Source organism: Spinacia oleracea, chromosome 2, assembly GCF_020520425.1.
Source record: "Spinacia oleracea cultivar Varoflay chromosome 2, BTI_SOV_V1, whole genome shotgun sequence".
Lineage (NCBI taxonomy): Eukaryota > Viridiplantae > Streptophyta > Magnoliopsida > Caryophyllales > Amaranthaceae > Spinacia > Spinacia oleracea.
Genome location: NC_079488.1, coordinates 84067156 through 84095141, shown reverse-complemented (window position 1 = coordinate 84095141; position 27986 = coordinate 84067156). Strand labels below are relative to the sequence as shown.

Below are 27986 nucleotides of genomic sequence, written 5' to 3'. Positions count from 1 at the left end.
ACATGAAGCAACCGGAAGGTTTTGAGGAGAAAGGGAAGCAAAATCATGCGTGTCATCTTTTAAAGTACTTGTATGGCTTGAAGCAATCTCCAAGGAAATGGTATAAACGATTTGAATCATTCATGTTGGCACATGATTTCAGAAGGAGCTCTTATGATAGTTGTGTCTATTACAAAGAACTTGTGAGTGGTTCCTTCATCTACTTGCTCTTATACGAAGATGATATGTTGGTGGCTTGCGAGAATATGATTGAGATTGACAAATTTAAATAGTTGTTGGCAAGTGAGTTTGATATGGAAGATCTTGGTGAAGCCAAGAAGATTCTTGGTGTGGAGATCATTCGTGATAGTAATGCGGGTGTTTTGTATCTTATTCAAAGGAGATACATTGAGAAGGTTCTTGAGCGCTTATCCATGGTGCATGCAAAATCCATTTTCAATCATGAAAGAAAAGTTTAAGTTCACATTCCATACACTAGTACGGTTGAAAGTGTGATATATGTCATGGTGTGTTCAAGACCGGATATAGCTCATGCGGTGAGCATAGTTAGTCGGTATATGTCAAGACCGGAAAAGGTCCATTGGGAAGCCGTAAAGTGGTTGTTGAGGTACTTCAAGGGTACCTCAAACGTTTGAATTGAGTTTGGTAAAAATGCAAACGGACTTGAAGGCTTTTGTGATTCGGATTATGGAGGTGATTTGGATGACCAAAAATCTACTTCCGGTTATGTCTTTACTTTGGGTGGTACGACCGTGAGTTGGCAATCAATGCTACAAGATGTTGTAGCTCTTTCAACTACGGAGGCCGAGTTTATGGCCATTACCGAAGCATTCAAAGAAGCAAAGTGGCTCAAGGGTCTAGTGGGAGAGTTTAGTCCATATTCAAGCTTGTTTTTTGTGATAGTCAAAGTGCCATACAGTTGGCTAAGAATCAAAACACATTCTACAAGAGAACCAAGCACATTGACATCAAGTACAACTTTGTTCGAGATGTGATAGCTAAGAAATAATTGGTCTTGAAGAAGATTGGTACCGAGAAGAATCCTGTCGACATGTTGACAAATCATTTTCCGGTAACTAAGTTCACATTGTGTGTGGACTTAGTTGGTCTTTCTCCATGGTCGATGTAAGCCTATAAGGGCTTGTCGGGAGTGTGTTTGGAGCATAGTTTGATATTACATTATGAGGAAGTGTGGAGGATTCAATTAAAGGTGGAGAATTGTAATGTGTGCCTCGAATCCTCCTTGAAGGATATATATATATTAGCCTATTATAGTGGAAGAAATGACTTCAAATGAACATATCTCATGATCTACTCATTAGATTGAGATGATTCAAGTTGGAGGTGAAATCTTGGTCCAATAGCTTTCCAACGCATGGTCATAAGCTCATTTTAGATTAGAAATGACGGAGTTATAACTATTTTACGAGAAGCTGTCATGAATCACAGGAGGTTCGGCGGAACCTGATAGAAGTTCGCCCGAACCTTTGATGGTTCGACCATAGACAGTAGCTTGGAGATTTTGGAGGTTCGACCAAACCTTGGGTAGGTTCGGCCAAACCTGACCTTGGTTCGGCCGAACATGTTTTAGGTTCGGCCGAACCCTGCGGGTGAACTGTTTTCTTCTCCGCAAGCTTCTATCGACGTGGCCTTTTCTTGTCCCTTGGATTGTTTTGATGTCTAACACTATAAATACCAAATGTAATGAGATTTTCAGGATTAAGAGAGAGAAACACAAGTGAGGTTAAAACCCTAGATCTAAGCATACATAGAATTCTCTCTTCTTCACCTTTGAGAATTCCTCTTTGTAATCCTTTCTCCATACAAGAGTAATAAAAGCTCCAAACCCTCTCCCATGTTGGATGTAGCTCACTGAAGAGTGAACCACCTTAAATCTTTGTGTATGTTTTCAATTTCTTCATTTATTTCTTCTCATTATTCTAACATCAAATTGTCATACAAATCATCGTTCAAGTCCCAAAAGGTCCTTCATTCATACCAAATTCATCATGTTGCGGGCGTTTTATATTTTGTTTTGTCAATGTTCTTTCTTTTTTCAAGTCATTCTTCTATTCTCTATCTTCCTCTTCTACATTTGAATACAGTTACCCTTAATAGATCTTCTATTTATTGATGAAAAAACTAAATTAATGTGTAATAGTCTTCTTTAGAAGTTAACTCTCTTATTTTTTGGGCTAACAATTGAATCTTCATTTTGATATCACGAATAATGGTTTGATTTGTGGATTTGATGCTTTTTTGTAAGATAAAATTTGAGGTAAATGGCAGATTAGTCCGAGACATTTACTTTATTAAAATTTAAAGTCAATATTGTTCAATCATATTGTTGGACTTATTTTTTTTTTTGTGCGAATAAGCCACAACGGGGGAGATGAGAATCGATCCCATGATCACCTGAAATCGGGATGGAAGCTCTAACCAACTGAGTTATCCACCACTCCCTGTTGGACTTAATTTATGAATGATCTATTCTATCGCTTTGTATTACGTTAATTCCATTTTTTCGCCACTTGTATGATACAGGGTGTTGGATTTGAATAAAATAATATATACCAAATTACTTAAAGAAAAAATTATAATTAAAATTGACCGGGTACCCGGTACTAGAACTGGTTCCCGCTGATTCCGGGACCGGTTCCACAAAACTTGGACTCGGTGTTGACCGGTTCCGGAATCGGTTCCAATTTTCAGGAACCGATGTTGACCGGTACCGGGACCGGTTCTTTGAAATTCAATCGGGTACCCGGTCCGGGTCACCCCTAACAGAAACGCTTAGATTTTGTCACTATTTATAAATTTTAATTTGACTATCATTTGTGATTTATGTGTAAGGAAAAGTATAGTCGGGTAGGGTCTTATTTGATTTGTCTCGATATATACTATCGGAATATCAATTTTTTATAATTTTTTAAAGATATTAATGTTCAAACATTTACATTGGTAAATGTGAAAAGATAAATTATCCCGATTATTTCGAAACAGAGGGGGTACGAGTAAGTATATTGGCATAACAGTTGTGTAATACCAATTACATAACGCAGCAAAAAGACAAAATAGAAAAAAGACAAAAAAAAATGTTGTCAACTCTTTTTTAAAATAATATTTTTATGATTATTTTTTGGATTGATAATGGATACGAAAAAAATGAAGTAATGGTACAAAAAATGAAACAATAGTACTCCCCCCGTCCCTTAATACTCACCCCAATTTGCCCGGCACAGAATTTAGGTAACTTAGTTGACTTATTAATTTATTAGTTGGTAGTTGGTAGTTGATAGTGGGGTACTTTTTTAATATAGTTAGTAGGAAATGTGTCAAATAAAGGGGTGAGGGTGGGGGTGAATGTTGAATTTTTTAATGTTTTTGTTAGGAAGTAGGAATATATGTGGGTACATGGTTAAGTGAGAGAAATGATATAATAATAGTAAAAGTATGTAAATTATAGAAAGGGGGCGACTATTAAGGGGCGGTTTTATAAGGAAAGCGTGACGAGTATTAAGGGACGAAGAGTTTTTTTTTTAAAAAAAATGATACTCTTTTTAATGAAATTATACCTTTTAAAAAATGGTACTTTATCTCTCTACTTTGTCACTTTTTCTCTTTCTCTCTCTACTTTTTCCCCCATCTCTCTCTTCTTTTTCTGTTCAGATTGTTGTTCTTGTCATTTCTTTCTTGTCTTTTACCTCTTGACCATTTTCCCTATTTTGTCCTCTTGCATAAGGTTATGTTTTTGACAAACGTAACCTTCTGTCGCCTCGCCGAGCTTGGGGAGTATTCCGTAATGTTTAATCTCGTAATGGAGTTCGTCTCAGCCAACATTGACTTGTGGCAAAACATGACACAAGTGGGGCTAAGAATGTAATTTAATAGGATAAATTAGATGGACCCACTTGAATATAATGGAACTCGTTTGGGGCAGTTGGCCAATTTTTAACTTCACAACCAAAATTTGAAATTTGCAAGGATTTCATATTTAGGTTGTGTTCTCTTCAACTTATAGGAACTGAACTTATCTGGACTTATAGGACCTTATATGACCTTGTTTAACTTATATAAACTTATATGACATTATAAGACCTTATAAGACTTGATTAAATCTTATTAGAATTTATTTAAAGTTTATTACTAAACTTTTAACAATTAGAATATTGATAATAGTTGATTGCAAAAATTAATAAATATAAATTAATAAAGCAATTATTATTTAGTTCTTATATTAATATTATGTTTTTATGTTATTTAATAGATAAAATATTACCCTGCAATAGGTACCCAAAATTTATAAAATCCAAGTAAGAATTCAATCAATTTGTGGAAAAAAAGGGTAACTAACTCTTTAATAAACATCTTTATACTCAATTCTTATCACGGGCGAAAAACAATTCTTTGTTACTCCGTATGAGAATTTCACTTGATGCATTGATGTAAAGAAGTAATATTATCGTTGTAACATCCTAATAATTCCTTGCTTTTATAAAACCATTTTCCAACTTAAAACAAAGGAATTACTAAAGCATTACCGCCACCGTGATAACGGCTAAGGCTATTACCAGAATTACGCAGCGGAATTAAATGTCAACTAACTTTTAAAAACCATAATTAATAAAATATCGAGGCCTCCTACAATTTGGAACCATAATGGCTCAAAACCCAAACATTTCAAACATAATTAAAATATTAAATAAAATAGTTTCAAAAGACGAAAACATGCAACTCTCTCAATCATCCCAAGCCACATGATTTCGATCGTACTTGATCTACCAACCTGCTATATTAATCTACTCCCCAACAATGCAAGTGCATATGATGGATCATCATAGGGTCATTAAGGCAAATGCCATGACCAGAAACACACAAAGCACGTAGTCAGCAAAAGCTGAGTACTTACAAGCATAGAGTAATGAAACTAAAGCATGCATCACTCACTAAATACTAATCAACATGCAAAAGCCATATAATAACAAATCAAACAATCATGAGATACAAGACTCGACTCTTGACTCACAATTTAATTAGAATAAGCTTCGAACGGGCCAAAAGAATAATCCACAAAGGGAAAAAGTGATGGGAGCCAACCATACACCAAATGTAATAATAATAAAATCGGGCCATACCGAGTGTCGGGCCATACCGACGGAATTCCTGCGCATAATATAAATGAAACAACGTCTTGTATCATTAGTAGGAGTACGAGCTTTCCGGCAAGACTCCCCCCATTGTTCATACTCAAGGTATATACGTTCCAAGAGTTTTGAAGCTTGTTCCGGTTGCACTTTACGTTTATTAATATTTTAATAAAGGCGAACTCAAGACTCGACAACATGCATACATACAATTAATAAACGACAACCAAAACAATATTATTTTAATGTTTTAAGACTTGTGATCAACCAAGCAAGACACTTGTGATATTACTACCATGTTCCTCCTCACCAAAGTGAGACTCCACATCATGCATATTAACATGAGGGTTGTGCCCTTGCACGACAAATCCTAATTCATTTCATACATAATATTCCCAATTGAACCCTACATGTGCGGTGGCTTACGTGAGCTAACCCTTCACATGTGGTGAAATAAATAGTACAACGAGGTACAAATAAATGGCTCAAAGTATGCTAGACATCCCGTACAATAGCATACAAATAATTAATCCATCCCTTGCATGTGAATTCAACCATACATGCATAAATATTGAACAACATGATTGACAATGAAATCCATACTCATAATAATTTCAACATGCTTGTTCAACAATTAATTCAATAAATCCAACATCACAAAACACATGCTCGTTCACCAAAATAAACATGATTTCACATAATGTAATTCACATCATCAACAATCATGTAATGTCATTGACAAAAAGGTGTGGTCGCCCTAGACTTGTACGTACCTTGAATACCTAAGCGTAGGGGCCACTTTGCAATAACGAGCAATCAACTAGAAATCACCTCCTATCATCAAAATAATGAAACTTAAATTATTTCCATGTTCATTAAATTTCCAGCAACTTTATAAAAATTAAAACTTCCTTTAGACTTTAGAATTCAATCGTTTTTCAATAATAAAGTCGTCTCAATTTGCAAAATCAATCCCTAGTACAAAAACATACTTTTTCCGCCTTTAAAATCAATAAAAATCCATGCTTTATTAAATAAACAAATCTGAAAATTCATACTTTAATAATTAAAACAAACCTAATGAATCACAACACACAAATCCTCAAACCACGGTATTCATAACCGGTTCCCAGCATTTTAATTACTCAAAACAATATTAATATAATAATTTAAAATACGGAATTTAAATAGAATAGGTAAGGAAGAAGAGAATTATACAAATCCGGCCTATAGCATGGAACAATCACGAATTAGGGTGATTGGGCAAAAAATTGAACAAGAACGAACACGAACAATACACACACACACACACGCACCAACCGTGTGTGGGTGTGCGCGCAACGACGAGGGACGAGGCACAGGCGCGCGCTGCGCGAGGGAGAGGCAGCAGGGGCGCGCTGATGTGCGCGAGGAGGGAGTAAGGGGCGCGCTGCGTACACGAGGGAGAGAGAGCAGGGGCGCGCTGGTGCGCGAGCAAGAGAGGGCAAGGGGCGCGCTGGTGCGCGAGCAAGAGAGACCAAGGGGCGCGCTGGGCGCGAGGAGAGGGAGAGGGGCGTGCGAGTGTGCGGGGCGTGAGGCCGAGGCACGAGAGCACGAGTAGTGTGCGGGGCGTGAGGCCGAGCGCACGAAGGGCACGAGCACGGGTGTGCGTGCGTGCGGACGAGAGGAGAGAGGGAGAGGAGTCAGGTGCAAGAAATAAAAAAGGGGCTTATGAAATTTTAGGGGTTTATTTAATGATGGGGAGTCCTATTTATAGGCTCCCTAATCCCTTGATGGGCTAGGCTTAGGATATTTGAGTTGGGCTTAGGAATTAAATGAATTGGGCTAGCTTAGGATTTAAATTAAACTGTTTGGATTGGGCTTGATTAATAAAACGAACTGGACTTTTATTTAAAACCCGAAGCTTTTAAAAATCATTTGCAACTCATTTAATTTCCCGGCTCAAGAATTAAATTCATTTCGTAATTAATTAAAATAATAAATATTCTAATTAATTAAAATACATTAAATACATTTAAATACTATTTAAATGCTAATAAATCGTAAAATGATTTATAAATATAATAAAATATATTTATAAATATTATAAAAATACGAGGTATTACAGTCTACCCTCCTTAAAAGAAGTTTCGTCCCGAAACTTGGGTTCGGAAATCCAAAATTCAACTCAACTTGAGACTTTATGAGGCTTTTCAATACGTTCATTTACAAAAGTTTTAATAAGTGAAAATTCAATAGAAAGCACTAAAATGAGCATAAAATAGGGAAAAACAAGGTAAAAAGCGCGAAATTCTACCGCACTCTACCCCCCTTAAAAGACACGAGTTACGACCCCGTAACTCAACTAACCTCGGGAAAAAGCTCGGGATATTTCTTTCTCATTTCGTCCTCCGCTTCCCAAGTGGCTTCCTCAGATTCTTGATTAGACCACAACACTTTGACAATTTTCACATCTTTAGTACGCGTACTACGCACTTTGCTATCAAGGATTTTGACAGGTCTTTCCTCAAAGGTTAGACTTTGGTCTAATTCTATGGTCTCCGGTTGCAACACATGCGATTTATCCGGGATATATTTCCTTAACTGAGATATGTGGAACACATTATGCACTCTATGCAAGTCCATAGGCAAGGCTAGTCTATAAGCTACCTTTCCGATTCTTTCTAAGATCTCATATGGGCCTATGTACTTAGGGCTTAATTTCCCTTTCTTCCCAAATCTCATGACACCTTTCATTGGTGACACTTTGAGCAACACTTTATCACCTATGTTGAACTCTTCATCCCTACGTTTCAAGTCTGCATAACTCTTTTGGCGATCCTGCGCCGCTTGAATCTTTGATTGGATGGTTCGGATTTGGTTCATGGTGTCCTCTATCATTTTAGGTCCCAACACTACGGTTTCACTAATATCATTCCAACAAAGTGGACTTCTACACTTTCGTCCATACAAAGCCTCAAATGGTGCCATTCCAATGCTAGCATGATAGCTATTGTTATAGGAAAACTCAATCAAATCTAGGCTATCTTCCCAACTTCCTTGGAAATAAATAACACATGCCCGAAGCATGTCCTCCAGGGTTTGGATAGTCCTTTCAGTTTGTCCATCCGTGGCTGGGTGGAAGGCTGTACTCATTTTCAATGTCGTACCAAAGCTCTTCTGCACACTTTTCCAGAAATTCGAAAGAAACCTTGAATCCCTATCTGATACGATATCCTTAGGAACTCCATGTAACCTCACAACATTCTTAATGTAGGCTTTAGCAAGTTGTTCCATTTTCCAGGTTTTCTTCGTTGGTATAAACACTGCGGACTTGGTCAACCTATCTACCACAACCCAAATTGTATCATTCCCAGTTTTTGACTTAGGTAAACAAGTGACAAAGTCCATAGAAATACAGTCCCATTTCGAGCTTGGAATCTCTAAAGGTTGGACCTTCCCCTTGAGGTCTCCTATGCTCAATTTTAACCTTCTGACAAGTCAGACATCTAGCCACAAATTCAGCCACTTCGTTCTTCATCCTTGGCCACCAATAGACCTTTTTCAAGTCCTTATACAACTTGTCACCCCTTGGGTGCACAGAATATGGCGTATTATGCCCTTCTTTCATCAATCTCTCTTTCAATTCTCCACACTTTTGAGGCACGCACCACCTGCCTTTTTACCTCAAGCTTCCATCATCATGGATGGAATTCTAACTCCTTCCCTTGCGAAATCTTTTCCTTGATTCGCTCTAACTTCACATCACCAGCTTGATTCTCCCTAATCTGATCCAATATTGACGGCTGGATGGTTAAGGCACTCATCATTCCCTCAAGGCTTTCACCACTCACTATTTCAAGGTTCAAACGCTGCATGTCCTTACACAGCTCGTTCGCAACTACTAACGCATTAACATTATGACTTGATTTCCTACTCAAGGCATCCGCAACTACATTGGCTTTTCCCTCATGGTACTGGATATCCAAATCATAGTCCTTAATTAACTCCAACCACCTTCGTTGGCGCATATTCAAATCCTTCTGTGTGAAGATGTACTTTAAACTTTTGTGATCCGTAAATATCCTACACTTCACACCATACAGATAATGTCTCCATATCTTCAATGCAAAGACTATAGCCGCTAGCTCTAAATCATGGGTAGGGTAATTGGATTCATATGGCTTCAATTGCCTTGACGCATACGCAATAATTTCCCCGTTTTGCATCAATACACACCCTAAACCATTCTTAGAGGCATCACTATACACATCGTATGCACCACTCTCATCTGGTAAGGTTAACACTGGCGCGGTTGTCAATCGCGTCTTTAATGCTTGGAATGCTTCCTCACACTGGTCACTCCATTCAAACTTGGTTTCCTTCTTCATCAAGGTAGTCATGGGCTTGGCTATCCTAGAGAAGTCTTGCACAAATCGTCTATAGTAGCCAGCTAATCCCAGAAAACTACGAGTGTCAGTCACACTCTTGGGTGTAGGTCATTCACTAACAGCTTTGATCTTAGCAGGGTCAACTGCCACTCATTCTTTCGACACAAAATGTCCCAAAAATGCAACTCTTTCTAACCAAAACTCACACTTTGATAATTTGACATACAACTGGTTATCTCTCAAGGTACTCAACACCGATCTCAAGTGTTCCGCGTGATCTTCTTCACTCTTCGAATACACTAGGATGTCATCTATGAAAACCACTACAAACTTGTCCAAATAGGCATGGAATACACGGTTCATTAAGTCCATAAATATTGCAGGGGCATTGGTTAACCCAAAAGGCATAACAGTGAACTCATAATGTCCGTATCTAGTTCTGAATGCGGTCTTTGGTATGTCATGGTCAGTGATTCTCAATTGATGGTAACCCGAACGCAAATCGATCTTCGAAAAGATTCCTGCTCCTTTTAGTTGGTCAAATAGGTCTTCTATCCTAGGTAATGGATACTTGTTCTTGATTGTGACCTTATTGAGCTCCTTGTAGTCTATACAGAGCCTCATACTTCCATCCTTTTTCTTCACAAACAACACTGGTGCTCCCCAAGGCGATGCACTTGGCCTAATATAACCTTTCTCCAATAGATCCTCTAGTTGGATTCTTAATTCATTCATTTCTGCTGGAGCCATTCTATAAGGTGCTTTTGAAATAGGGGCGGTTCCAGGCACTAAATCTATGGTAAAGTCAATAGGTCGATTGGGAGGCATCCCCGGGATCTCTTCTGGAAATACATCAAGGAATTCATTGACTACTGCAATATCCTCAGGCTGATCCTTGATCACATGCTCTAGGTTCCTCACATTACATAAGAAGGCTGGGTTCCCTTTACTGATTAGCTTCACGAGTTCCATTGCCGTGATGATTCCTATGTTCTTAGGTTTACCAAAACGACGATATGACACTACCTTGCCTAGGCTAGACCTCAAGTGAACCTTCTGCTTCTCACAATCTATTTTGGCTTTGAACTTGGCCAACCAATCCATCCCTAGAATTACATCTAGCTCTCCTAACTCGAATTTGATTAGGTTAGATAAGAATACGGTCTTGGCTATGGTCATAGGCACATCTCTATGGATTTTGGTACACTTCACTATGCTACCAGTAGGTATGACTATAGGTACTTCAATTGATTCAGGCTCTTTCAACCCTAATTTCCCCAAAGCATCTACTGATATAAAAGAATAAGTCGCACCAGAATCAAATAGAACTTTAACTGAAACGGAATTAATAGAAAAAGTACCCGCTATGACGTCAGAGGAAGTCTCCGCTTCTTGCCTAGATATCACATTCAACTTTCCTTGGGCAACTCCTTTGTTATAGCCACCTCCATTGGTGTTCCCATTGTTGTTTCGATTCCCATTCTGCTGTTGGTTTCCTCCAGGCTTTCCATGGTTCTGGTGATTGCCATTGCTACCACTTTGGTAGTTTCTTTGATTTCCACCTCCATTTCCCCCCATTCCGGTTCTGATTATTCCGGTTATTGCCTTGGTGGTTACCTTGGTTAGGATTTCCATTCTTAGAATAGCATTCATACTCCCTATGGCCTAACTTCTGACAGAATCTACAAGTCACCAAGTTCCCATCACAATCCTTTCCAGGGTGATTCATGTTACAGCGCCTACATTCGTAGGTCCGTACTCCATTCCTTCCAGACTGATTTCCACCACCTTGGTTGTTGCGATTACCACCATTGTTAGCCCTAAACTGGAAATTCCCATTTCCTTTGTGCTTCTTAAAATTCCCCTGATTCTGATGGTTATTTCCTTGATTTGAGTTTCCACCATCCTTTCTCTTTTCAACACTACCGTTCTTCCTTTGCTGTAACCCATACAGGTGAGCAGCTTTTCCGTACAGGGTGTCTAATGAGGTAAAGGTCTCTCCAGACAACAACAACTGTAAGTCCGGCCATGGTCAAACCATTCTCAAATCTTTGAGCCCTGAGCTCTTCCGTTGCCACCACTTCAGGTGCAAACCTAGACAGCTCTATAAACTTAGAATAGTATTCCGTCACAGACAGACTTCCCATTTTGAGTTCAATGAACTCCTGCGCCTTTTGCTTCTTCAGGTAAGGTGGGTAAAACTTGTTCCTTAGTGCAGTTTTGAATGCTTCCCATCCAAAGTTAGGTGTGGCTCTAAGGGTATTTTCACATCGTTGCCACCACAAATCAGCTTCACCTCTCAGGTAGTACACAACACTATTCACCCTAAGGTTTTCGGGGCAATTCACAGCTACAATGAGTTTATCAAACTCTCTCAACCAGTTCTCCAACACACTTGGTTCAATCTCTCCGCTATAGAGTGGAGGCTTGCTTTGAGCTATTTTCTTAAACATTTCCCCAGCCGGGTCATGCATTGGGTTTGCTCTGGTTTGAGCTAGGTCACGGACTACCTCAGCTAGTTGTCTAACCACTTCAAAAATCTCTTGGCTAGCCATATCCCTTCTCCTGAATAAATAAAAAGGCTAACTTTAATATTGGTTGGACATGAGATCACTAAGGTACTGGTTCTACAACGAACCTACTCACAACAAGAACACACACTTAGGCGCCACCTAGGGGAAGATTTGGCGCCACTTTCGGGCCTTCTCACCCCACTATTCGATGCAAGTAAATTTAGATGGTTGCTACTAAACCACCTTGCACATAAAAATTTCATTGAAGAAATAACAAATAATCCCTTTGCGAAACCCACAAGACTTAGAATTGAGAATTAAACTTAAAGGATAACGAAAAAGGAAATTCTATTCTTTTATTAAAACTCCAATGAATAAGTCTTACATCCACTAATGCCATAACATTTATTCTCCAACTATAATAGACTAAAACCATAAATAGTAGCTTTGCCACTTTATTACTTCAACGAAAAGAAAGGAACAACAGAAATAAAACTAAGGATTACATTTCTCTAGAGACTAACGTCATCACGACGATCATTTCTTTCCTTGTATTGCTCTGGAGTAAAGTCTTGATCATTAGGATCATCCAAGTCTTCTTCCGGATCTGAGTCTTCATCCATAGCCTCATCATTTTGCTGTGGCTCACTATCAACCACATTATTCTCTTCAAGCTCATCTTCAGATCCACTGGATATCTCAATGGTTAGTTCAGGAACTATAGGGTTAGGATTCTCAATCTCTACCACATCATCATCACTATCCTCCTCAACATCACTAGCTTGCTCATCATGGATCATATCATCCTCACCATCACTTTCTATTCCTCCATAGCCCATACCTAGACCCGCAGAATACTTTCCATCCTCATAGCTAATTTCCGCAACCTCTAAGATAGTAGCAAGAACCTCAGAATCATACTTCCACCTACCATCACTAGTCCCATATTTGTACCTATTTGGGGTACCATCACTATAATGCATGTCACTGAACCTATTCTTGAGGTCTATGTAGGGGTTCTTATGGGGTAAACAATGTATAATCATATTAGCCATCATATCTTTGTGCCTAAGGTGGGGCATGTTCTTGGTCGAAGCCAAATAGTCACAAGCAAACACGATCTTCTGAACATACGTGCGAGGAGTCTCATTATCCATCTTCTCTAAGTATCCTAAACTGGTGAACTTAGAAGGTAGCATCCTTAATTCCTGAAAATTCACAACTCAAAAGTCTTACTAACGCGTTTCCATAGAAATTCCAACCCCAAAAGGATACAATAAATAGTTCGTGGAGCCATACAATTTCAATGCACAAATATATGCTCAACATGAAATATGATGCAATTAATCACATAAAGCAAGATAAAACATGATTAGAACATATACATGGCAATTAATAATCCACATAATCACATAAAATGCATACTTAAACTAATATGCCCTTTCTTAATCTACCCAGTTCTCACTTGAAAATAATATTAATTTTCGAAATTAATTAAGAAATAACTCCTAACTTAGTTGAAATTATTTAAATTAAAATCGAAAATTAATAAAAATTATTGATTAATTAAATAAAAAAATTCGAAAAATTAAAATATAAATTCGAAAAAAAAAATATTCGAATAAAATAAATAGATAAATAAATAATTAAAATAATTCGGATAATAAAATAATTTCCGAAATAAAATAAATATATTCGAATTTAGTTCGAAATTTTCGAATAAATAAAAAAAATTCGAAAAAATTAATTAAATTAAATAATAATCCAAACCTTTCAACTTATTTCAAACGACCCAAAATAATTGGTATTTGACCTTTAAAATATTGAGTACTCAAAATAATACGTTTTGACTTTAGGAAAATAATTTTCAAAAATTCTAAAGTTCCGCAATCGTAGTTTAAGGATTTACCACTTTGCACTATTAATTAATGCAAAGCAGCTCTCAAACTAGAGCTCTGCAAATACCACTTTGTAACACCCTAATAATTCCTTGCTTTTATAAAACTATTTTCCAACTTAAAACAAAGGAATTACTAAAGCATTACCGCCACCGTGATAACGGCTAAGGCTATTACCAGAATTACGCAACGGAATTAAATGTCAACTAACTTTTAAAAACCATAATTAATAAAATATCGAGGCCTCCTACAATTTGGAACCATAATGGCCCAAAACCCAAAATATAAATAATTCAAACATTTCAAACATAATTAAAATATTAAATAAAATAGTTTCAAAAGACGAAAATATGCAACTCTCTCAATCATCCCAAGCCACATGATTTCGATCGTACTTGATCTACCAACCTGCTATATTAATCTACTCCCCAACAATGCAAGTGCATATGATGGATCATCATAGGGTCATTAAGGCAAATGCCATGACCAGAAACACACAAAGCACGTAGTCAGCAAAAGCTGAGTACTTACAAGCATAGAGTAATGAAACTAAAGCATGCATCACTCACTAAATACTAATCAACATGCAAAAGCCATATAATAACAAATCAAACAATCATGAGATACAAGACTCGACTCTTGACTCGACTCTTGACTCACAATTTAATTAGAATAAGCTTCGAACGGGCCAAAAGAATAATCCACAAAGGGAAAAAGTGATGGGAGCCAACCATACACCAAATATAATAATAATAGAATCGGGCCATACCGAATGTCGGGCCATACCGACGGAATTCCTGCGCATAATATAAATGAAACAACGTCTTGTATCATTAGTAGGAGTACGAGCTTTCCGGCAAGACTCCCCCCATTGTTCATACTCAAGGTATATACGTTCCAAGAGTTTTGAAGATTGTTCCGGTTGCACTTTACGTTTATTAATATTTTAATAAAGTCGAACTCAAGACTCGACAACATGCATACATACAATTAATAAACGACAACCAAAACAATCTTATTTTAATGTTTTAAGACTTGTGATCAACCAAGCAAGACACTTGTGATATTACTACCATGTTCCTCCTCACAAAAGTGAGACTCCACATCATGCATATTAACATGAGGTTGTGCCCTTGCACGACAAATCCTAATTCATTTCATACATAATATTCCCAACTGAACCCTACATGTGCGGTGGCTTACGTGAGCTAACCTTTCACATGTGGTGAAATAAATAGTACAACGAGGTATAAATAAATGGCTCAAAGTATGCTAGACATCCCGTACAATAGCATGCAAATAATTAATCCATCCCTTGCATGTGAATTCAACCATACATGCATAAATATTGAACAACATGATTGACAATGAAATCCACACTCATAATAATTTCAACATGCTTGTTCAACAATTAATTCAATAAATCCAACATCACAAAACACATGCTCATTCACCAAAATAAACATGATTTCACATAATGTAATTCACATCATCAACAATCATGTAATGTCATTGACAAAAAGGTGTGGTCGCCCTAGACTTGTACGTACCTTGAATACCTAAGCGTAGGGGCCACTTTGCAATAACGAGCACTCAACTAGAAATCACCTCCTATCATCAAAATAATGAAACTTAAATTATTTCCATGTTCATTAAATTTCCAGCAACTTTATAAAAATTAAAACTTCCTTTAGACTTTAGAATTCAATCGTTTTTCAATAATAAAGTCGTCTCAATTTGCAAAATCAATCCCTAGTACAAAAACATACTTTTTCCGCCTTTAAAAAATCAATAAAAATCCATGCTTTATTAAATAAACAAATCTGAAAATTCATACTTTAATAATTAAAACAAACCTAATGAATCACAACACACAAATCCTCAAACCACGGTATTCATAACCGGTTCCCAGCATTTTAATTACTCAAAACAATATTAATATAATAATTTAAAATACGGAATTTAAATAGAATAGGTAAGGAAGAAGAGAATTATACCAATCCGGCCTATAGCACGGAACAATCACGAATTAGGGTGATTGGGCGAAAAATTAAACAAGAACGAACACGAACAACACACACACACACACGCACCAACCGTGTGTGGGTGTGCGCGCAGCGACGAGGGGCGAGGCACAGGCGCGCGCTGCGCGAGGGAGAGGCAGCAGGGGCGCGCTGATGTGCGCGAGGAGGGAGCAAGGGGCGCGCTGCGTACGCGAGGGAGAGAGAGCAGGGGCGCGCTGGTGCGCGAGCAAGAGAGGGCAAGGGGCGCGCTGGTGCGCGAGCAAGAGAGAGCAAGGGGCGCGCTGGGCGCGAGGAGAGGGAGAGGGGCGTGCGAGTGTGCGGGGCGTGAGGCCGAGGCACGAGAGCACGAGCAGTGTGCGGGGCGTGAGGCCGAGCGCACGAAGGGCACGAGCACGGGTGTGCGTGCGTGCGGACGAGAGGAGAGAGGGAGAGGAGTGAGGTGAAAGAAATCAAAAAGGGGTTTATGAAATTTTAGGGGTTTATTTAATGATGGGGAGTCCTATTTATAGACTCCTTAATCCCTTGATGGGCTAGGCTTAGGATATTTAAGTTGGGCTTAGGAATTAAATGAATTGGGCTAGCTTAGGATTTAAATTAAACTGTTTGGATTGGGCTTGATTAATAAAACGAACTGGACTTTTATTTAAAACCCGAAGCTTTTAAAAATCATTTGCAACTCATTTAATTTCCCGACTCAAGAATTAAATTCGTTTCGTAATTAATTAAAATAATAAATATTCTAATTAATTAAAATACATTAAATACATTTAAATACTATTTAAATGCTAATAAATCGTAAAATAATTTATAAATATAATAAAAATATATTTATAAATATTGAGGTATTACAATCGTTATTTGCGTCTCACCAAAAAATCTTCCATTGATTTGTAATGTACACATAATTTTAAAAGTTTTTATTAAGTTTTTTCCATTATAATTATATTGATAGTAATTAATAACATATTAATTCATATTTACATATAATTGATAATTATTATCGTCAATTAGTAACCACAAATTATTTTAATTTAATAGTATAAATATGATTTATTTAATATAACAACGTAAATAGTCATAATATTGCACATTTTATTTAAGACCTTATTGGAACTTATACGACTTTATTGGAACTTATAAGACTATTAGAACTTTTAAGACCTTATTGGAACTTATAGGACTTATTGCAACTTATAGGAACTCATATGACCTTATTGGAATTTGTAGGACCTTATTGGAACTTGTAGGACCTTATTCAACTTATAGAAACTTATAGGAACTTATCTTAACTTATCTGAACTGATTGGAACTTATCTGAACTAATAGGACCTGGAAATAAGGTCCTATAAGTGGAAGAGAACAAGGCTTTAATACTCATAGTCTCTCTCGTTAACATAATCCTAATTCTCTCTTCTCCTTCCCGGCGAGTCACGAAGCTTCCCACCATTTTCCATAAAATTCTCTCTCACCCGTTATCAATATTGGTAGCAAAAGTACGTTCAAGTTGGAATTTATACAATTCGTCATGTTGATTCGGCGAAGTGGTTGACGACGATTTCAAGCATCTGACTTCAAGCATCCAACTATTTGAAGGAGGTTTGCAACCCTAAACCCTAAATTAATGTCATTTAGCAAGTGTTTTTTTAATTCACTCTTTCGATGAATCAGTAGTAGAATTCCCCAAATTCAATCTCCTATTAACAATATTATTAGTTTTTTCTTTCTCAGTGCAGTTGGGAGAAAATATTTTTAATGATGTGTCCAACTTCACTCCTTTATTTTCAACAGACTTAAGCCTTAATATTGGCCTACGCTAGTTCCTACAATCCAAGTATTGATCCTATAGACTTGCACTCGTACAAATTTAATTAATTGTGTGAATAATTGTTGGTTAAACTATCTATCTTTTATGGTCTAAGTGTATCTTAGCATATACGTATGACCAAACACAGTAGCACTTTTGGACCATACAGGTTTGGATGGATTCAATAGCTACTTCTTTAAAGAAACTTGGAGTATTGTTAGAGATGATGTTTACTTGGCTGTTCAAGAGTTCTTTTCTACAGGGAAGGTCCTGAAACAAATTAACAACATTGCAGTTACTCTCATTCCTAAGGTCCAGATGTATCAAGGTTGTCACTACAAGAAAAAGCCAATTTTGCAACTGACTAAAGTAGTCGCAAAAATATTGAAAACCGTCACAAAATTAGGTTAAACCCTTGTCGCCATTTTCATTTTGCGACTAACTTTTTAGGAGTCAAAATTTTTGCGACTAACTTTTTAGTAGTCAAAATTTTTGCGACTACCTTGCGATTTTTTTTTCAAAGAGTTCACTCAACAAAAAAACACAATTACAACCTAAACTAGGAAGCTAAAGAAAAGAGAATAGAACAAGTAACTACTAAACAATTACAAGGGCCAAGACTAAAAACATACAAATGAAGGCAGTCAATAAATAAGAGACGAAAATGCATGCCTTGCATTGAGACAGTGGCTCAGAGCCTGGAAAGCCAAGTGATACATAAACTAGCAGCAACTAGACCTTGAACCCACAACACATTCATTACAGGAAAGTGTGAGAATGACAATGGTGGAACTATGACACCGGTAAAGGGACTTTGACATTGCAGAAATTTTGAAGCACATTGACGATGGAAGCCTATAAGAAGTGAAGAAAACGTCTGACAAACATCCTGATTGAAAAACCGACACATGCATGACACCAATCCACTCTCAGAGATCGAGATACATAACATAACGACAACCTAAAAGTCTTGGAATACTACTAGCAGAGCCACTTTCCTTGGTGACTCTACCATGAGAAGCCTTACAATTCAATGCAGATTCTTTTCTCACAACTCCAACGATGGAGATAGCAAGAAAATGAAGGGATTTTCTGACCCCAAACATTAAAGATGGGGAGCCTCCTTCAAGATATGTATTAACGACGATGAAAAACAAAATCATCACGAACAAACTAACTAAAAAACCATAGGGACATCAACTTTGTATGCATACAAAATTCTCCTCCTCACACCAAACCCATTAAGCATAACTTCCATCAAATAATCTCCTAATAAATCCTAGAAACAACAACCTTATGGTTATAACCACACTAGTTTCCCTCCACCACATAGGAGAGGGTCAGCATCCTGACCAGATAGACGAAGTAGGGCATAGCCTTTTCCTACAGACCCCACCAGCATAATCCCATGAGACTCCCAAACCCACATAACACCACTCCCCCAAGGTAACATACACATCCAAAATACACCAAGCCAATAGAACAAACAATTATTATGAAGAAAACAAATGCTACTAAAGAAACCTTAAATCATCGACCAACCTAGCCCCAAAAAACCCCTCAAAAGAGAGATGATCAACCAAAAGGGAAAACAAATACAAAGAAAACATACTAGTCAAACTTGGAAGGAAACTTGAACGGCGATAGAGAAGCGACGGAACCACCCTAGCGGCGACAAAACCCACCGAAAACAGTGGTGGGTGGTACCATATATGCCAACAAACCTATCACACCTCCTAAATCGATTAGAAACTATGAACCTTGCCGATTGAAGAACAAAATAATAACTATGAATATTAAGCTTAAAAAACATTTAAAGAAACAAAAAAAAACTACAATTGAACAACAAAACATACACCCCTTCGCCGGCGATGGCAATCTAGAGATCCAAAATCGCCAATCGTCGATGAGGTGGAGGCTAAAATTGAAGAGGTACAGCGAGCGGTGAGAGGAGAGATAAGAGAGGATATTTTTGTTAGAGAGAGAAGAGGACAAAGATGATTTAGATTTGGAAGAGAATGTTGGATACTTTGGATGGTTTTAAAAAAAAATTGCGACTACCTTGGGACTACTTTCTAACGGTTGATTTTGCGACTACTTTATATTTACGACTAAAACCCAATTTTACGACTATTTATTGTCAGTCACTGATATATTTTTTTGCTACTGGATGATAACCAAGGAGACCAAATTTGCAACTGATTTTAGTGTTTTAGCGACTACTTGGATATTCCATATTTTATTTAAAGTAACTATAGAAAAAGAGCATCTGAGCATAAACGTAATGTTGAAAATAATTTATGAATAAAAAGTATAATAAATTTACAACATAATTACAAAAATCAAGGAACAAAATTACAAATCATTAAAATTACAACATATGAAAGACAATTAAATGAAGGAATCTAACGCGTTCCACACTTTCAGTTTTCTGCAAGCTTTCTAAGCACCTAATCCATCTGTTTCATATTATTGGGGATACTTTAACTTTCCACAGTATTCACAAACTTCAATTTGACTATCTTTGTGATTTATGGGTAAGGAAAACTATAGTCGTGTGAGGCCTTATTTGATTATCTCGATATTTATGTACTTTCAGAATATCTACTTTTTATAATTTTTATGAATACAAAGTTCTAGATATTAATGTCCAAACATTTACATTGACAAGCATGAAAAGATAAAAGCGTAACCATTATTTCTAAACGGACGGAGTATAGTAAGTACTTCGTATATTTCTGACACTTTCAGGACGGGTCGAGGAATATATCTTCAGTTAACTATACAGGAATTCTCAAATGAAAAATAATACTCTAATTAGTCGTGTACTAGGGGTGAGCATAAATACTAGGTATCCGGTTGATGAATATATTTATATAGGGTATTCTAGGCTCATTTAGGTTGCATTTCTAGGCATTCGTCTCATTTTAGTTGCATTTAGAGTCATAATTGCATAAGTCGTCGTTATTGTACTCTATTACGCTCCGTTTGTGTTTTCTTTGATATTTCAGGTGATTTTACAATCATTTGGGTGCTTTCGGAGTGTTTGGAGGTGGAACGAATGATCACCGGATGGTTTGAGTCGGAGACGAAGTGTTTGATCGGAGAATTGAGTTTTCCGGGGATGATTAACTCGATGTATCGCTTGTGCATAGCCTCGCAAGATCCCCCGTTGGCTCGCAAGATCCCTCGTTGCCTCGCAAGACATCTATCGTAGGCTCACTACATTTATCGTTGGCTCGCTACATCTACCGTCGTGCCTCATCGCTTCATGGTTGCTTGCTTCACTAGACCAGCGAGGGATGGCTCGCTAGCTCCCTCGCTGCCTCGTTGCTCGTCGCCTTGGCCTCCTATGCATCTCACTAGGCCAGCGAGGGATGGCTCGCTAGCTCCCTCGCTGCCTCGTTGCTCGTCGTCTTGTCTTGCTGCACTTCACTAGGCCAGCGAGGGATGGCTCGCTAGCTCCCTCGCTTCCTATAGCTTCGTCGCTTAGCTTGCTACACACACGCGCAGGGCATCGAGGGATGGCTCGCTAGCTCCCTCGCTGCTCTACCTTCTTGCTAGTCGCTCATCATGATGCCAGCGAGGGATGGTGCGCGAGATCCCTCGCTGCCCATGCCTCGCCATCTATCTTCCCATGTGCGCGGCTCGTGCTCGGGTTTGGCTGCCACATCATCGCTCCATCGACCAATCATCGACGACTTTTATTTTTTATTTTCATATTTATTTATTTATTTTATTTTAGAAAATAGGAGCATATAAATACTCAAGGGAACTAATTTATTTCCCTCATGTTATTATTTCCTTAGAATTCTTTTAAACGCTCAGTTTTATTTATCTCTCTACACATTATTGAGCCCTAGTTCATTCCATTCAATTAATCAATATAGAGGTATTTTTCATAATTTCTTTTGCTTTAATTTATTATTATTGTTTTCGTTCCTTAGTTTAATCTTTTCTTTGATTATGAAATTCATGTTTATTATTTCTATCATGTTTATTAATTCAATTATGAGCGAGTAGTCGTACTCTAGGGCTAAGTAAGGGAAGCCATGTTTATACCATGATTATTATGCATAAAGTTTGTTAATTTATAGATTATTGCTTGAGTATTCCGATTGATTTGTTTTAATTGTTGATTCATGTTATCGGCCAGTTTCATGAATTGATTATCTAGCTAATAGGAATTAGAATCGAAAGATCGTATTTTTAGAGGCTTAGTGCAATCGGCAATTCTGATTATGTTAGCGACCGTACTGCATATGTTGAATTGAAAGTGTTAAGACCCGACCGTAGGATTAACATGTACTTTAATTACTCGGCTTAGTTTATTCATTTATGGATTGATTTGTGTTCTTGGATTGGTATAAGCATGGTGAACCGAACAGACGCCCTAGACCTTTTAATTCATTGATAATTTCACATTTACATTATTGCTTTAGCTTCATTAGTTAATAATATCCAAAATCAACTTTCGTTATTGAAATAGTTCGTATAATTGGGCAAAAACTAATAGAACTTGTCTCCCTGTGGGATCGACCCGTATTTGCTAAGTATCTGCTAACAACAGACACCGTGCACTTGCGGTATCACTTTTTAATTCATCAAGTTTTTGGCGCCGTTGCCGGGGAGACGGCTAGATTCTATTAGTTTTAGTTTGATTATTTGAACTGTTTCCATTGTCTCATTGGAACTCTCAGTTCCAATTGAGGCAAATCTCACTGCGTTTTCTTTCGTTGTTGTTTATGCCTAGGTCTGCCAGAACGGGTACCTTGGTTCCTCCCGATCCCGATCTCGGAAAGACCCTTCGTCAACTAAAAAAGCAACAGAAAAAGAAGAAGAAGAAGTCAGGGTCCCAAGACTCACAGACTCCACCGAGTCACACGATGTCTAAATCCCTGAAATCATATGGGGTTCCTTCCTCGAATAGTGTTCCGACTGGGCTCACAATGCCAACTATTGATGCAGTCAACTTTGAGATCAAACCCGCTCTAATCTCCATGGTCTCACAAAGTCAATATGGTGGCCATCCATCTGAGGAACCCACCAACCATTTGCAGAGGTTCAACCAACTGTGTGGTACTATCAAGCATCAAGGGGTCACTCAAGACCAATTGAAAGTCATGTTGTTTGGTTTTAGCCTTCGTGATAAGGCTCATACATGGTTGAATGATGTCAAGGAGACAGAGTGGAGTGCTATTTAACAGGCCTTCCTAGAAGAATTCTTTCCACCCACCAAGACTGCTGAAATAAGGCATAAGCTGACTACATTCACTCAAGAACCTGGTGAATCACTTCGAGAAGCCTGGGATAGATTCAAGGCTTTGCAGCGGTCGTGTCCGCATCACAACATTGAAAAATGGTTCTTGGTTCAGATTTTCTACCATGGTTTGCAAGATGAAACAAAGAACACGGTTGATTCTGCTGCTGGGGGTGTTTTTCTTGACAAAGAAGTGGATGCAGGTTATGATTTTCTTGCCAATGTAGCTGCCAACCATTACAGCACCACCAGATCCACATCTAAGAAGGGAAAATTGGATGTCGATGCTTATGATCTATTGTCCTCACAAGTGGCAGCCTTGAACCTGAAGATCGATTCTTTGAAGGCTCCTCAGTCTAGTACTCCCCCAATGAGTATTAATGCTATGTCTAGTGTAGCTCCAGTGACAACTTCTTACTGCGAAGTATGTGGAATCCAAGGTCACTTTGGTCATGAGTGCTCTTATAGTTTACAAGATACTACGCAATTGGAGCAAGTGAATGCTTTTCAGCAGAGACAACCCAATGACCCATATTCCAATTCATTTAATCCGGGTTGGAGGAATCATCCAAATTTCTCATATCGGGGCAACAATGTTCAAAATCCTCAACCCCAGCAACAATGGTCGCAACCACAGTTCCATCCACCTCAACCACATGTTGCTAGGCCTCCATTTCAACAAGGAGCCTCACATAATGCTCCCCCGGGGTTTAATAGGCCCCCGCATCAAGGATATCAACAACCCCCTCAGAGCAGTGCTACTCCAGAGCCTAACATGGGTGATCTGTATAAGCTCATTGCAAATATGCAGAAGACCGCAGAGATAGCTCAAAAGAACCATGATGAGAGCATCAAAGAGTTGAAGAATCAGAATAGAATGTTGGAGAATCAAGTTGCTCAACTTGCTGACACTCTATCTCAAAGGCAACCGGGTACACTACCAGGGCAACCTACTCCGCCCCAGAACAGAGAAAGTGCCAATGCTATCACTCTTAGAAGTGGCACTAAATATAATGGACCCCCGATGCCCACTGATGATGCAACTCTTGCTAAGGAGAACACAGATGGACCAGGGAAAGCAATTGATGCAGAGCCTCAAGTCCTGGAAGTTGGTAATGCTGATGATGTTGGTGCAAATAAGGGGAAAGAGAAGAATTCTGATTCTCTCCCTATTGTGCCTAAGTTACCTTTCCCTCACCGGATGCAGAAAACTAAGGTCGATCAACAGCTTGGTAAGTTCTTGGCAATGGTCAAGAATCTTGAGGTAACGGTCCCTTTTACTGATTTAATATCTCAAGTTCCTGTTTATGCAAAATTTTTGAAAGAGATGATCACTAAGAAAAGGGATTATGGTGGTGTGGAGAGAGTCGCTCTAACTGAAGAGTGTACGTAGTGCCATATTGCAAAATAAGTCTCCACCCAAACTTAAGGATCCGGGTAGTTTTTCCATCCCCTGTCATGTAGGTGCATTGTTCATTGATAAAGCATTATGTGATTTAGGTGCAAGTGTGTCTGTCATGCCCCTTTCTGTCTGTAATAGGTTGAATATGGGAAAACTAAAATGCACACAAATCACTTTGCAAATGGCAGATCGTTCTATAAAATATCCTTTAGGTATTTTGGAGGATGTTCCTGTCCGGGTGGGAAAATTCTACATTCCTGTTGATTTTGTGGTGCTAGATATGGAGGAGGATAGTCAAATCCCCATAATTTTGGGTAGGCCATTTTTATGTACTGCAGGTGCTGTTATTGATGTCAAGTCTGGGTCTCTTACTTTGAGTGTTGGTGATGATACTGTTACTTTTAATCTAACCAATGCTGTGAAGTCTCCTATGCTTGAGAATACTTGTTGCAGGATTGATATTGCAGAAGAGATTTCTCTAGACAACATTCCTAGAATGTTGTATGATGATCTATTGCTGGCGACTCTCACCTTGGAAGCCCATAAAGGAGAAGGAGATTGTGAGATTGATTCCTTGATCTCGGATTTAGATGGAATTGAAGTTGAGAAGGTCGATGGTTTTGAGGTATTGGCAACTGTTTGCTCTATTTCCGAGCCACAGGTAACGAAGGTAGAACTAAAACCATTACCATCTCACCTTAAATATGCATTTCTTGATGATAATGAGGATTTTCCTGTGATCGTTAATGCTGCACTCGACGATAGCCAGCTTTCTAAGCTTCTGACCGTGCTATGTATGCACAAAAAGGCAATCGGGTATAGCATTGACGATCTCAAGGGCATTAGTCCTGACTTTTGTATGCATAGAATTAACTTGGAAGCAGATCACCGCCCTCGCATACAGCCACAATGTCGTTTGAATCTTAATATGCAAGATGTGGTGAGAAAAGAGGTAGTGAAACTACTTGATGCGGGCATCATCTATCCCATTTCAGATTCTAAATGGGTGAGCCCGGTGCAAGTCGTTCCTAAGAAGGGGGGGACAACGGTCGTTAAGAATGATAAGGATGAGCTTATCCCCACTCGTGTTGTCACAGGTTGGCGTATGTTTATAGATTATAGAATGTTGAATACGGCCACCTTGAAGGATCACTTTCCCCTCCCCTTTATTGACCAGATGCTAGAAAGATTAGAAAAACACAACTTTTTCTGTTATTTGGATGGATATTCAGGTTTCTTTCAGATTCCCATTCACCCAGACGACCAGGAGAAGACGACGTTCACCTGTCCATATGGAACTTTTGCATACCGCAGAATGCCGTTTGGTTTGTGCAACGCCCCTGCTACATTTCAAAGGTGTATGATGGCCATTTTATCTGACTTCATCGAGGATATCATGGAGGTATTTATGGATGATTTTAGTGTTTATGGTTCTGACTTTGATGTATGTTTGCATAATCTTTCTAAAGTACTTAAACGTTGTTCTGAAGTGAATTTGGTATTGAACTGGGAAAAGTGCCACTTTATGGTCAATGAAGGAGTGGTACTTGGTCACCTTATTTCTGAGCGTGGCATCCAAGTTGACCGAGCAAAAATTGAGGTGATCGAGAAACTTCCCCCTCCCGTGAATGTCAAGGGGGTGAGGAGTTTTCTCGGTCATGCGGGTTTCTATCGCCGTTTCATAAAAGATTTTTCTAAAATTGCGAAGCCCCTCACTCAATTACTGCTCAAGGATGCCACATTTGAGTTCACTGATGCTTGTTTGGAGTCTTTTGACAGGATCAAGAAAGCATTGATAACTGCTCCGATCATTCAGCCTCCGGATTGGGATTTGCCGTTCGAAATTATGTGTGATGCGAGTGATTATGCTGTTGGAGCAGTGCTTGGCCAAAGAAAGAACAAGGTGTTGCATGCCATCTATTATGCAAGCAAAACCTTGGATGGAGCTCAGATGAATTATGCTACTACTGAGAAAGAGCTCCTTGCGGTTGTTTATGCACTTGACAAATTCCGGACGTATCTTGTTGGTTCGAAAGTCATTATACACACTGATCATGCCGGTTTGAAGTATTTGTTGGCCAAGAAAGAGGCCAAACCGAGACTTATTCGATGGATTCTTCTTCTCCAGGAGTTTGATTTGGAGATTCGGGATAAGAAGGGTGCTGAGAATGTTGTTGCAGATCATCTCTCTCGGTTGAAATTTCAATCTAGCACAGACGGGCCTATCAATGATTCTTTTCCTGACGATCATCTATTCTCTGTGTCTACTCAATCCCCATGGTATGCGGACTTTGCAAACTATTGTGTTGGTGGCTCCCATCCTCTGGAGTTGACATATCAACAACGTAAGAGATTCTACCATGATGCTAAGCGGTATTTTTGGGATGATCCACATTTGTATCGGAAGTGTGCCGATGGTATGTTTCGTAGGTGTGTAGCGGATTGGGATACCCAAGGGGTTCTTAAGCATTGCCACAGTTTACCTTCTAGTGGCCATCTTGGTGCTATTCCGACCGCCCATCGAACTCTTCAAAGTGGTTTCTATTGGCCTTCTATATTCAAGGATGCTCGTTTCTTTTGCAATGCATGTGATGAATGTCAACGGACGGGCAACGTTTCGAAAAGGCAAGAGCTACCACAGACCGGAATTCTTGAAGTTGAGCCATTTGATGTATGGGGCATTGATTTTATGGGACCGTTCCCTTCTTCATGTGGGAATCGGTACATCTTGGTTGCCGTTGATTACGTTACAAAGTGGGTGGAAGCTATTGCATCGCCAACCAACGACTCTAACGTCGTTAAGAAGCTTTTCAAGAAAATCATCTTTCCGCGCTTTGGAGTCCCAAGGGTCATGATTAGTGATGGGGGTTCCCATTTTCATCAAAGGACTTTTAAGGCTCTTCTGAAGAAGCACGGAGTTACTCAAAAGGTTGGCATGGCTTATCATCCTCAAACGAGTGGCCAAGTTGAAGTTTCTAATCGACAGATCAAGAGAATTCTCGAAAAAGTGGTCAACAAGTCTCGAAAAGATTGGTCGTTGAAGTTGGATGACACATTGTGGGCGTTGCGCACGGCCTACAAGACTCCGTTGGGGACAACTCCGTATAGGTTGGTGTATGGCAAAGCTTGTCATTTACCAGTTGAAATGGAATATCTCTCTACTTGGGCCGTCAAGGAGATCAATATGGATTTAGAAGCGGCCGGTGAAGCGAGACTTCTTCAATTGAATGAGCTAGATGAACTACGGTTTGAAGCTTATGAGAATCATAAGCTCTATAAGGAGCAAACGAAGAAGTTTCATGATAAGATGATTCAAAAACGGGAGTTCAACATCGGTGATAAGGTCTTGCTTTATAATTCACGACTACGGCTTTTTCCAGGAAAGCTTAAGTCTAGATGGTCCGGACCTTTTACTATCACCGAAGTCAAGGAACATGGAGCTATTGAGGTTGCTAGTGAAAATGGCACCAAGTTCAAAGTGAACGGTCAACGTTTGAAGCTATACACTGAAGGAGCGTTTATTGGAAAATTGGAGACGATCTATCTCTCCGATCCACCCACCGACGCTTGA

The 27986-nt window shown here is 38.7% G+C and overlaps 1 protein-coding gene and 1 non-coding gene across 2 annotated transcripts; one reads left to right on the top strand and one right to left on the bottom strand.

The window, feature by feature from the left end:
- The first annotated feature begins 2 nt into the window (after window positions 1–2).
- LOC130467592 (uncharacterized) lies at window positions 3–27986 on the top strand. The gene is made up of 8 exons (XM_056836143.1): window positions 3–182; window positions 273–416; window positions 22961–23090; window positions 23217–23509; window positions 23630–24398; window positions 24514–25512; window positions 25675–26318; window positions 26544–27986. The coding sequence occupies exons 1-8, from the start codon at window positions 3–5 to the stop codon at window positions 27984–27986; spliced, it is 4602 nt and encodes a 1533-aa protein (XP_056692121.1).
- On the bottom strand, window positions 23001–23106 carry LOC130468325 (small nucleolar RNA R71). Its single transcript, XR_008928716.1, has one exon. It is a non-coding gene; the product is annotated as a small nucleolar RNA R71 (small nucleolar RNA).